We start from the raw sequence: 12054 nt of genomic DNA on the forward strand, positions 1-12054 counted from the left end.
CATTGTCGTGCCGAGACGTGGAGAGTTGGCTGCATGCTTGTGAGTCAAGACCGGTCTCCTCGAGCTGCCCCCATACTCCACAAATTCCGAGTTATTCTGAACCAAATACCGTCGAGATAGAAGCTCAAAACGGCGAAAAGGTGTCGATGAAGCCGCGTGCTATTGGCGATCAGGCAACCATTTCAAGATTTCCAGTTGTGGATGCCTCCAGTCAAGCATTTGAATCGGGCGACTCTCGCCCAGATTCGCGCATTGTGGGTTATGACGGAGACAAGAAACCTTTCCGCTTTAAATACCAGACGATGGGTATCCAGCGGACGCGGGCTTTATACTCCCTTCGGTGCACCCGATGAGCGCCTTGATGGGTGTGGTCGCCCCTCCCTGAACACGACTGTAATATAGCTCTGCAGCCTTTCCTGAGATGCCTAACGCCGCAGAAAGACGAAAAGAATTTGATGCTCGCATGTCCCTTTTCAAGTGACATTTGCCACCTCATAATTAGCTGGATTGCAAGTCCAACTGTCTTCCATCAGGTCAAGTCAGTCTCAAGCCCCTAAGACCTGCTTCGCCAGTATCAGTATATTCTATCTCAAATCACTAGAAAATATAAATAGTAGAGATATAGATATACTTTTTTAATTACTTAAAAATAGTTTTACTAATACCTACGAGTGTTACGGTCAGCTATCCGACAGTAGGGTCTGCTAACAGAAGCTGGGGATTGACACGTTATAACAGTACACTGAGGTCGTGTTCTGGGTAGTAGGTCGTAGGCTGATAGTAGATCGGTCGTCAGAGGCTAAGGTGATCAGTCTTAGGCTCAACAAGTAATTCGCAGTGAAGGTAAGCTGAGAGTATCCGTGAGGATGAATACTAAGTTGATTGCTGAAGAGCTATGGAAGTCTGACCATGAGCCAGACTCAGGTCATACTATATACAAGTTCTGCACAGTATCTCTTGTGGTGGCTATGTAGGATATCCGTGCTATCCAACATATCTATGGATAGCTGGGATAGCGGACATATCCAACATATCCATCTTTGCCCTGTATCCGTGCTGTTCCCGAAGTCACGTGACCTGTACCATAGTTCTTCCTTTCCCGATGGTTCCTGGTTACACCTGTGTTACTGCGTACATATGTTCTGCGTTAGCCGCCGAGATGCCAGGCGGGGCTGTTCCAACGTGTCATGCCTGTCGGGTCGTAACAACATTCTATGCATTTCACGCATCACTATCGCTTCTGCACAGTCGCTTCTGAACATTGACTGAAGTATTCATATTGTTTTCGCTATGAATGATAATTCCGCTTGCATACCTCGCTATCGCTATGGCAACTGAGTTGCCTGCCTTTGGCTGACCAAAACCTACTGGTCAACACAGGCTACTGCATCCCAAAACCTACCCCCATGCCTGCAATCATTCGAAAACCGATTCAGAGGCTTGCAGGAGCTTTCAGTTTGGAGGTTGAGATCAATCTTCATCTGATGGCCTCCAGCAGGCTCTGCAATCACAAAGCTCAAGTTGGTCAACCAGACCACTGCAACCATCAAGCGCCGGCGTCTCTTCGTCCTCTCTCTTCAGAACACCCCACGTCTCTCTGCGCAAGAAGACAATATCGTCATGCTTCTCAGCAAAGTACTCTGTAGGACAACCTTCACACTCCCCCGCGGGATATGCCTTACCGTTGGCATCTTGACTGGCAAATATCAGTGCTCTCAAGATGTCCTCCCACTCGAAATGTGAGCAAATCATGTGCTCACGCGTCCTGTCAAATTCTTGCAGCTTCTCTCTCATGGTAGCCACGGTGACCCCATTCTCGTCACCCTGATGCATCGCCGCGACAGGCAAGGTCCACTCGATGTCGAACTTTCCAATGTCGTCAAACCCTTCTTTCTCGCAAAGATGGAAGGTATAGGTGGGCTTTCTCGTCTTCTTTTCGGCCTTGTCGAGCTCCGACAAGCCGTGAAAACAGAAGTGACACGCCTCAATGATAGTTAGATCGCACTCGCAGTCGCTGTCGGCGTAGTCTTCGCAACAACTCTCAAAGTACTGCCAGATATCCATCATCGACATCGTCAGGTGAGGACAAAGCCTCAATGTGCCGGTGATGTTGATGCACATCCTCTCGCCGTGCGCTTTCTGTTGCTCGGCCTCCGAGAATTGGGATGTAGGATGCATGGTTCTGCAGAAAGAGCAGTATAGCTCCGAGGGCATCTGCGGCGCAGGCGTTTCTTCTCCCCAAGTCGGACACTGCCTGGGAAAAATGAAGCCATCTGCGTTGGGAGTTTCGATACTCGTCGACGTCTCTTCGGCGCAGTGCTGCGCCCGTGGATTCTTATGCTGAACGTGACACTTAGCCTTTGTCGAATATTTCTCGTCGCAGATGTGATCTTCGGACTTGTCGACTGCAATGGCTGACTCGCTCTGTGTTTGTCTGATCGAGCGTGGTGGTGCCTGTTTTCTGAGGGCGAGCTCTGCGCGCAACTCCGGCGTGATGGAAAAGGATTCCAGTTGCGGAATGATACCCTCGTCTAAGGTCTTGTTCGTGGGTGAGGTTCTGGCCGTAGATGGCTCATCGACCGTCTGGGATGTGTCTGAACTGGACATCGTTACGGTTGAGGGGCGAATGGTGGAATATGGGTACGGGGAAGATTGAGTACAGACGAGAAGTTGCGTAAGAGAAGTGCCGGACAAGAAGCTGTGGACGAGAAGACGCAAACGAGAAGACGCGAAAGAGAATACGGAAGTGAGAAATAAGGTGACAAATTCTCAGCGCCGGGAGGTCACAGAATTAATAGTTGTGAACCCATTTGGACATCGACCTGAGTCTACAAAGGTTGTGCGTTGAAAACCGGGAACCCAACCTTTATATCTTCGACGCAGCCCTTGCGTCTGTCGTCGGCTAGCGACACCGAGATAAGACATCTATGAATGGAAAGAACTCGAATGTGTGACGGGGTAGAATGTGGTTGCCTGAGACAGAACACCTTTGCGACCAACTTAATCCATGAAGCATAACCCTGCAAGCGAGCACCGTGATGCCTTTTGTTTACCTCATGCAACAGATTTGGCGCAGTTTATTTCACCCCGTTGGATTCCAAGTCCAAAGAGTTGGTTACCTGACAGCTGGAGGCAATCGTGCGGGACGTCCAGTTGAGGTCCAAAAATGAAATCAAGAGGCCTGTCATGGTAAACATCATGTACAGCCAAATAGCATGCTCTCGGCATCAACAATAACTATCGAGTTTCTCGTAAGAAATCAAATTCTTTCGCTTTATGGATGTGATCAGCGGAGAATGAAGCAAAACATGGACTCGACCGATAATTCTAGCATGGCTAACCCCTAACTTGTCGAAAGATAATCTGATGTGTTGAGGAAACATGCGAACGAAAGCTATGCAGACCCGACGAGCGAGGTCACATCGTCAGTTTGGACAATGGTAGCGATGTGCAAGGTGCTGTTGCTCTTTTAAAAAGAAGAGCCGTAACTTCCACAGGGTTTCTGCAAACCAATTCACCGAAAGTAACTTTGCGATGGATGGACGCGCTGGGAAATGTTGCCGTCGGGAATTACGGAGATTGAGGACGGTTACCATCCGACCTCCGGATGGGACATCGGTTTTGCAAACCTGGTTAGTGCAAGAGGCTCTTGAGTCCGTCTCTCAAGTCTGTGACTGTATTCAACCGAATGCTTTGGAAAAGACAATACCTAGCAGAGACATAGAACAAAGGCAAAATACGTTGTTGAACCTGCGCCTTCTGACTTCATAGCTCTACACTTCTTCCACTTTGAACTTTACGGTTCTCAGAGAAGGGAGCCATCGATTGAGGACGATGAACACTAAATGCGCACTGATTTCTGAGGAGCAAAATAGGAAGCCTTCAACCAGCCCTTATATATCCCGGCGGACAACCACCAGGCAACTTCGAGCAAGGAGCTGGGATATTGCTATAAATTCCAGTGACAAGATGTTTCCTTGCACCGAGAGACAACCAATGCAGCTCTTTCAGTGCGGTTTTGTTTACCAACAAACGCTGATGTTGAAGTTGAAAAGTTGAAACCTCCGTCGTTGTGGCGAAAGCAAGTCGGAGCTCAACCAAACCAAACCCAGTCCTTCCAGCTTGTCGTGTACTTATTCTTTCCGTAGATACTCTATAAACAAGCCCCAGTGGCCAAGCAAGTTTCTGGTAAAGTCCTGCTTTAGTTTCGAAGTTGAACGGAAATTCTCTAGTTAATTTGAGAAGCCAGCTGGAAAGTTTTGCTACTTGAACGAGGATGACCTCGGTTCTCAAACGGTAATTGCTGGCTGGGGCAGGATCCAGACTGTGGGTCACGGAACGGGCGTATTTATGCTGGCGATACGGCATCGGGGTCCTAGGAAGATTAATACCATGCTTCATCCACAGGTCTGGGAGCCTGGCTGGGTACCACAGCAGATCTGGTCCGCCCAGATACAACGCGAGTAGAAGCTGCTGAGACGTGATGAAAGCCCGCAACGAAAACAAAGTGCTTCAGGTCGAAAATTAATATAAATAAGAAATGTCACAGCTTCAGTTAGAATATTCAGCAATCGCGTTGAACCTAGCCCTCAACAAATCATGATTCTACTTGAAGGCTGGTTCGCTAGAAGCTAACCTGTGCTTAGGAAACCAAGGCGGCGAGCTAGCCAGAACCAGAGATTCGTATGGCTCTCATGTTGTACGCAGCTTGGTGTCTGGGTAGGCACAGCCGAATAACCCATGGAAGATGATACAAACCAGGCGAGAACCCCTCAAAGGCCAATTGCGACCAATATGTTCTTCATTACCATTCAAACATGAAACTTGATTCATGCCACTTAAGCTCCTTTGCCGCCGGACAGCCTAAGAAATGGCGTCATTGTACATTTGAGTTGTTCCTGGGCAACAAATTAAGACGTTCCCGAAAGTAATTAATATACTATCACGGTTACCATGCTGTCTGGCAGCGCCTGACATCCCTATTAAACACCAAATCACTCAGGATAGTTACCTCTCCCGCCAAATGTTGCGTTGAAGAAGACACTGGTTTGTTGCTTTGGTCTCGAGCATTGATACGGTCGTTAAGTCAATGAGTGTTCACGCCTCGGATCTGAACTTTCAGGCCACACTCCTCAGGCACCTGTCCCCTGTATGGAGTCTTGGGGTTATTCAGGCTGAATAACTCATGACTGATCCCGAAGAAAGCAATCAATATTACAGCATGCTAGAGCGAAGTGCCTTGCGGATCTGGTGGATTAGATCCAAGTTTCGAAAGAGAACACGTCTCTTGAATGCCCGATAACCTGGATTTACACTATTGTGGTGTAGATGAAAGAATTAGTCCGCTTGTGTACTTATATCAGAAGCTGCGTCGAGACTCGAGGCCAAGCGCGCCCACAACGAGTCATCGACCCCGTCCTGCAGCCCCACAAGAATTCAGACTGCCTGGATCCACAATCGAGCGAGCGAGACAGTGTGCGAGAGAGTGAGCGAGCGAGTGAGAGCAATTCGCCTTCTATTCAAAGATTGAAACTACGATGCTATGCCCCAAGAAGGGTAAGGTCCTCAAGATTTCATAAACGCCTGCGCCGAGAAAATGCTTTCCAGTCCCCCATCTAATCCCTTTTTAACACCCCAAGTCAAAGCAACAAGCGGCGTGATTTCATCATGTGGTGTCTTGTTGTCTTCATTTTAGATAAGAACCCGCCCGCCCCTCGCGTCTCTAGCGTAAACGTTTCAAAAGGAAAAGCGTGCGCGTGGAGTTTGACCCCAATTCCGAAGAGAGTTTCCAGTTCTTTCGTGCCCGCCAATGTTCTATTTTATACCCGTTGTGTGTATCCATCTTTCAGAAATACCCGCAAGAAAAATGCTGTTGTTAGTGGTCATGGTGGTTTTAGACGACGTGCTTGACGCCGTTGGTGAGCTTGGAGGCGGCGAGCTGCTCCTTGATGACCTCGTCGAGGCAGCCGGCGGCGGCGGCGATGAAGCCGAGGTAAGGTCTCTGTGATGGGTGTCAGCGGTGACGGTACAAAAGGCCAGGGGAAAGGTGATCTTACGCTGGGGTTGAGGACCTTGGACTGGTACTCGGCGTGGAACTGAGTTCCAACGAAGTAAGGGTGCTCCTTGAGCTCAAAGATCTCCATGCGCTCGCCCGTCTCGTCCTTGCCGACGAAGTTGAGGCCGGCCTCCTGCAGCTTCTCAACGTGGGCGGGGTTGGCCTCGTAGCGGTGGCGGTGTCTCTCCTCCACTGACTGGGCCTCGCCGTACAGCTTGCGCAGCTTGGACCACTCGCTGCCGGGCTGGAACTCGGTGGGACGGAGACCGAGACGCATAGTGCCGCCGAGGTTATTGCGGTTCAGCTCGGGCATGTAGATGACGACCTTCTCGGCGGCCTCGCCGTTGAACTCTTCGGAGGTGGCGTTGGCGAGGTTGAGGAAATCGCGAGCGTACTGGATGATGGCGGTCTGGAAGCCGAGGCAGACACCAAGGAAAGGGGTGCCGTTCTCACGGGCCCACTTGGAAACCGCCATCATACCCTCAGTGCCTCTCGTGCCGAAACCGCCGGGGACGATGATGCCGGAGGCGGTGCAGACCGAGTGCCAGGCCTTGTGGTACTGAGCCTGGTCCTCGGACTTGGCCTTGGGTTCGAGGTGCTCGGCGTCAACCCAGATGATGTTGAGCTTCTTGCGGAGGTGCATTGAGGAGTGCTCGAGGGCCTTGACGACGGAGAGGTAGGCGTCCTGAGACTGAACGTACTTGCCGACAAGGGCAATGTTCAGCTCACCCTCGTAGGGGCGGCTGACGACAGACGCCCAGGTCTTCCACAGGGCGGCGCCCTGCTCGATACGGTCCTGGGAAATGTGGAGAGCGTCGAGGTTGACGGCCTTGCGGAGCCAGGGAATCAGGCCCTGCTCGCTCAGGAGGAGGGGAACCTGGTAGATGGTGGGCATGTCACGGACCACCAGAACCTGGGGGACGTCGACCTGGCAGAGGAGAGCGATCTTGCGGATGGTGGGCTCCATGAGGGGCTGTTCACATCTGCATGCAATCTGGAGGAGTTAGCAAGGCAGCGATTTGGAGGCAGGCGGTAAAGTACCATATCGGGAACGAGACCGTAACTGCGGACCGTCTTGACTGCGTGCTGCGTGGGCTTCGTCTTCTGCTCGCCGTGGATGGTGGGCACGTAGGAGACGTGAATCTGGATGAAGTTGCCGCTTCCGGCTCTGTGGCGCACTACCGAAGGTTAGAGAGATGACCACGGGGGGAGACTTGACGGGTACAAACATTGAGTCAATGCCTCGACGTAGGGCATCTGGTTTATTGTTAGTGGATGCCGCTGGGCAAAATGTGTGGTGCAACACATACGCTCTCGATATCACCAACAGTTCCTCTGTTGAGTTTCAGTTAGCCTTATTCTACAAGTTGCCAAGGCGAAGCCAACGACTTGGCTTCTAGTACCCCTGGATAGGAGACTCAAAACTCACCCAAGCTCAATAATGCAGACGTCAGGCTCCTCGCCCGAGTCATCGGTAGGAATCTTCGCTACGCGCTCAATCCAGTCCTGGATGGCATCAGTGACGTGGGGGACGCTGGCCCAATGTCAGCTACCGCTCAAGGCCCGCCAAGCAACCTCCTCAAACGTACACCTGAACCGTCTTTCCGAGGTAGTCGCCGCGGCGCTCCTTCTCGATGACGTGACGGTACACCTTGCCGGTGGTGATGTTGTGCTCGCCCGTGAGGCGGATGGCCAGGTAGCGCTCGTAGTTGCCCAGGTCTGTGTTGCGAGCATCGGAGTCAGACTTGCTGTTATGATATGGCGGCTGCCCCTTCAAAAGGGGAGAAACTGTCGCTCCTCTGAGGAAGGTCACCTACCGAGATCTACCTCCATGCCATCTTGCAGCTGGTCCAAGTCAGCGTTTCCGTCATGAGTTGAAGCCGTGCCTGTCCCGGTCCATTGGTCTCACTGGTGTGAGTGAGGGGCACTTGCACCCATTCATGGCGGGACATGGCATTGGATTGGGCTGCTAATACGAACCACGAAACATTCACCATGCTCGGCGGGAGCCATGAGACCGGCATCGACCTGCAAGTAATCGTCAGCAAAGTCAGGTTTCACACAGATGGTGGGGCACGAGGGAAAGTTCACTCACCGACAGATAAGGGTCGATCTTGATGCTAGTCACCCTCAATCCGAGGGTCTTCAGGAGCTGTTTATCGACAGTCAGCATTTCTGTCCTATTCTTCTGTTCTAACCACAAGCCGGCCATCCTCCCAGCCCAGCCAGCATCGCCAACCACAAGACTCAAAAACTCACAAGACCCGTGGACGAGGCGATGATGCCCTTGCCCACTCCGGAGATGACACCGCCAGAGACGAGAACGTAACGCATGGTGGCTCTGTTGGGGGGGTTGAATTGTCCAAACAAAAATCAGTAAAGATGTCCTCGGCGGTTCGGCTTGCGTTTCGTTTGGGGTCGTTCGGCGGTTGCTCTCGCGGCTTGACTATGGAGGGGGAGGGGAGGAAAGAAAGAGAGTCAAGACAAAGGCGGGACGCGAACGCGGTCGGAGGTAAAGAAATTTTTGGTTATCGATAAGCGATTCAACGCATAACAGGAGGGGATGAGGAACGGGGAAGGAGCCCACCACCGCTGCAAGACAGTGCCACAGGGCGCAACTGCCTGGGGTGGGACCCCGCGGCGGACGGCGGGCAGCTGAGGGCGCTTTGCAGCAGGGGTTTTTGCAGGGCGACTGCCATCAGTTACGGCAGGGGGTGGTCCGTGTTTTCGCGTAAAGTGCATCACGTGGCTTGATGGTCTGTTCACCGACGCGTTCACCGAGACGGCTTCATTGTGTGGTGTTGTTTTGGGCAACGACAGCAGCATGATCACCATCATTATCTAGTGAAGAAACATTCACGTTAGCTTTGAGTGTCAGGCTGAGCATGAAACTATCAGTCTAGAGTTGCAGCCTCTGGGGAATTGGAAGTATCGCCGACATCCCTTTCCCATTCCACGATGCCTTAATTACCCGGATAAGGCGACTACTTTGCCGGGGTTCTAAAATCTCGAGGAATCAAACTTGAGGACGAGAAATCTGGCGTGAATTCTTGATGTCGACAGTAATTCTAATCAGAAAGACGTGATAAGCTACGGATCTCGATGTCATGAGCGTGGTTCTTGAGGACGATCTCATAAAAACCTTGGTCTCAGGCTCCGCCGATGTTGAACAAGCTGCCTGTAATTTCAGTCATTGGCGGTGGAACAGTCAGCCGCGAAGAAGAGCTACAGAATAGTCATCACATGACCTCAAGTTACATGCCACCGTTGCCATGGAATTATTTCACTGGTGAAAGCAACGTACAACATGAACATCATTGGATAATGCAGGGTAGGAGCCAACAAACCCACCACAGCTTAGAATGAGCGACCAGTGATACGGATGACGTGCTTAAAATGATAGAACATATCCATCAAGCACAATCGTCACTGCTTCCCAATGCTTGTGACTGAGACAGGGGAAGGAGAATAAATCATCAACAGACATCGGGCATCCAGGTTGATGGCGCCGTATGGGGTCTGTGCCCCCGCTCCACTGCTTCTATGGGGCCCGACGTTTGCGCTAGACGACGGTGCACTGGATGTTCCCTCCATTCCGCTAATAAAACCCGCCCAGCCAGCCCAGTGCAGATTCACTGAACCGTCACAGGGCGGGCGTGCAGGGCGGGCAGACAGGGAACATTGATATAAACCTAAGCCAAAATGGAGGTGGGGGATTGGACTGACTGGGAAGGGGCATGCCGCCTGCAGGAGGCAGGTCCGAAGATCTCCAAAAGGTAGGTACGACTCGACGAACTCTGCCCAAGATTCCCAATTGCTTTTTTTTCGTCCGTCTCGATGACACGCCAATGTTGCAAGGTCCAGAGGAGAGGCCCGCGGACAAACTTACTTTCGGTATCTTCTCCACACCAAGCCTGGGCCTTCATGAGACGGTTCATTTCGTCGCAGCGTCCTGTCAAGCGCCCTTGATTTTGCATCTCGGACAATCAGAGAGCGGCAGGTTTCATCCGCCGAGAGATGCTTGTGTTTGTGTTGCTGGATATCCAAGATCGACCGTCTCGTGCTCTCCGCTGGTCGGGTTCAAGTCGACGCATCCTTACCACGCACCAGAATCACACTTTGAAAATCTCCCGGAAACTTTGCTCATGACAGGATTAGCGACGCCAACGAACATGGCTGCGGCAGCCTGGGGTCACGGTGAGGCCAGGTGGGTCGAGATCGAAGATGGCTGGACGCACAGCGATGGTCAGATTGATTCGGGCCCTTCCCCTTGGCCTGGTCTGCCTCATCTTGGGCAGATCGGCAACCACCAGGAGAGGACCATCACCACCGCTGTGTTTCAGGGAGTGCTCGGAATGTCCTAACCATGACTTTCATGCTAGAAAAGCTCTTTCGACCAACTGGCCTGGAAGCATATCGTGCCGCTGTCGTCGTGCTGTCGATTCTGGGTCAAAACAGAAGGCGAGAGGGGTCGTCAGACTGGGTGAGAAAGGTGGGAGGTCCGGCATCTTGGGTGCTTGGCCATGGCACCAAAGGTGCAAAGGTGGGGAGCCATGGCATCCATCCAGGCATGCGTCCGAATCGGCTCAAGCGGTGAAGCCAATGCGGAACGGCACAGGAACTCGACGGGCCAAAGGCAAACAGTTATCGTTCACGATGAGGGTCGTACAGGCTCGCGTGGGAGGCGTCGTGGGCAGGGATGGATGGATTTCGATGAATCGAGCTGGGGCGAAAGGCGCAGCAGACGCCGTCAAGTCGCTGCAAGCACAAGACGGCAGTCTGCGACTCTGCGTCTCGTCTCTCGTCCCATCATCTCCCGGATGGGGCCGGTGCTGGGCGTGGTGACATGCACGGATGGAGACAACCTTGGGCTCCCCCGACCACACGGCGAGGGATGGTAATGTGAAATACATTGTGGTGCATGTACTGTGTGTGAGAGATCTGAACAGGATGGATAGCCGAGGAGGTAAAGGACAGGACGGGGCAATCCATGGGAATCCAGGCAGATGAAGGTGTCGAGGCACATCCATTCCACCCACTAAGAAAATGAGACAGGAAAAGGTAAAAGAAAGAGGATGAAAAAAAGCCACCCATCCCGGAGGCGTGACAGACACGGCCGTCCAGCAGACCAACCGACCAGGCACCCAGCCAGCCAGTTAGCTCCCGACAGGTCAGCCAGCGTGGCAAGACTGTGCAATTGATCGAATGGCCGTCATGGAGGGAGGGGCTTGGGTTGGTTTGAATTGACTGTGCAAGTTAGATGCTACAGACGGAGAATGGGCGTGAGGCCGAGAATGCTGAATGACACGACGGGGACGACGACCGGAGAAGGCGACGAGATGAGATGAGGCAGGAATTGCTGATGTCGGTCAATGCTGGGGGAGTTCGGGGAGGCAGGCCATGTTTCTCGTAATAAAACGGGGAAAGGGGGCACACGTGGATATTGGTCAAGCCGAAGCGAGAAAGTATGAGACTGGCGATATGACGACCTTGCAGTGGTCAGGCAGTCTGTCAGTCAGTAATTCGAGGCCGAGAGGGTAGCATTGGCAGTGGGAGGCGAAAAAGATGCAAGATAGGAGGCATTGAAGAGAAATAAAGCAAGCAAAAACCGGACGCAGATCGAATGGTGAGGCGTCTATCAAATTGGCTTCGAAATGGGATGGAGAGGTGATTGAGAACGAACGAGGTGCTGTGAGGAGGTGACGGGGACGGGAAGAGGGGCAGCCATGCAATGCCACGCCTCTAGCCAACGCCGGTTCATTCCCTGGCAGAGCAAGCTGAAGAAAGAGCCAGCCGTCCATGTTCTCAGTGAGTGTGGCAGTCACACAGCAGATTGAACCGGACATCACGATTCTACCTCGCCTTACCTTACCGTCCGAGCCTTCCCCTCCCGTCCACTATTACATTCAGATATTTCCAAGAAGAAGGAACTGGGCAGGAGCAGTCGGTGTATCGCAAGGTAGGTAGGTAATTGGGAAGGAAAGAGCAGCTCATCGAGA

The 12054-nt window shown here is 52.3% G+C and overlaps 2 protein-coding genes across 2 annotated transcripts; both read right to left on the reverse strand.

Moving 5' to 3' along the window:
- Window positions 1-1470: 1470 nt before the first annotated feature.
- CGGC5_v014109 (uncharacterized protein) lies at window positions 1471-2607 on the reverse strand (the record flags this gene model as incomplete). Its single annotated transcript, XM_032024917.1, has 1 exon — window positions 1471-2607. One exon carries the CDS (start codon window positions 2605-2607, stop codon window positions 1471-1473), a length of 1137 nt encoding a protein of 378 aa, XP_031878531.1.
- A 3286-nt stretch (window positions 2608-5893) lies between these two features.
- On the reverse strand, window positions 5894-8389 carry pyr-7 (CTP synthase; the record flags this gene model as incomplete). Its single annotated transcript, XM_032024919.2, has 11 exons — window positions 5894-6001; window positions 6057-7049; window positions 7097-7233; window positions 7285-7312; window positions 7366-7390; window positions 7485-7589; window positions 7645-7774; window positions 7873-7900; window positions 8036-8083; window positions 8151-8207; window positions 8315-8389. The coding sequence occupies 11 exons, from the start codon at window positions 8387-8389 to the stop codon at window positions 5894-5896; spliced, it is 1734 nt and encodes a 577-aa protein (XP_031878492.1).
- Between the last annotated feature and the right edge of the window lie 3665 nt (window positions 8390-12054).

The sequence above is a fragment of the Colletotrichum fructicola genome, assembly GCF_000319635.2.
Source record: "Colletotrichum fructicola Nara gc5 chromosome Unknown KSG_Nara_v1_contig08, whole genome shotgun sequence".
Classification (NCBI taxonomy): domain Eukaryota; kingdom Fungi; phylum Ascomycota; class Sordariomycetes; order Glomerellales; family Glomerellaceae; genus Colletotrichum; species Colletotrichum fructicola.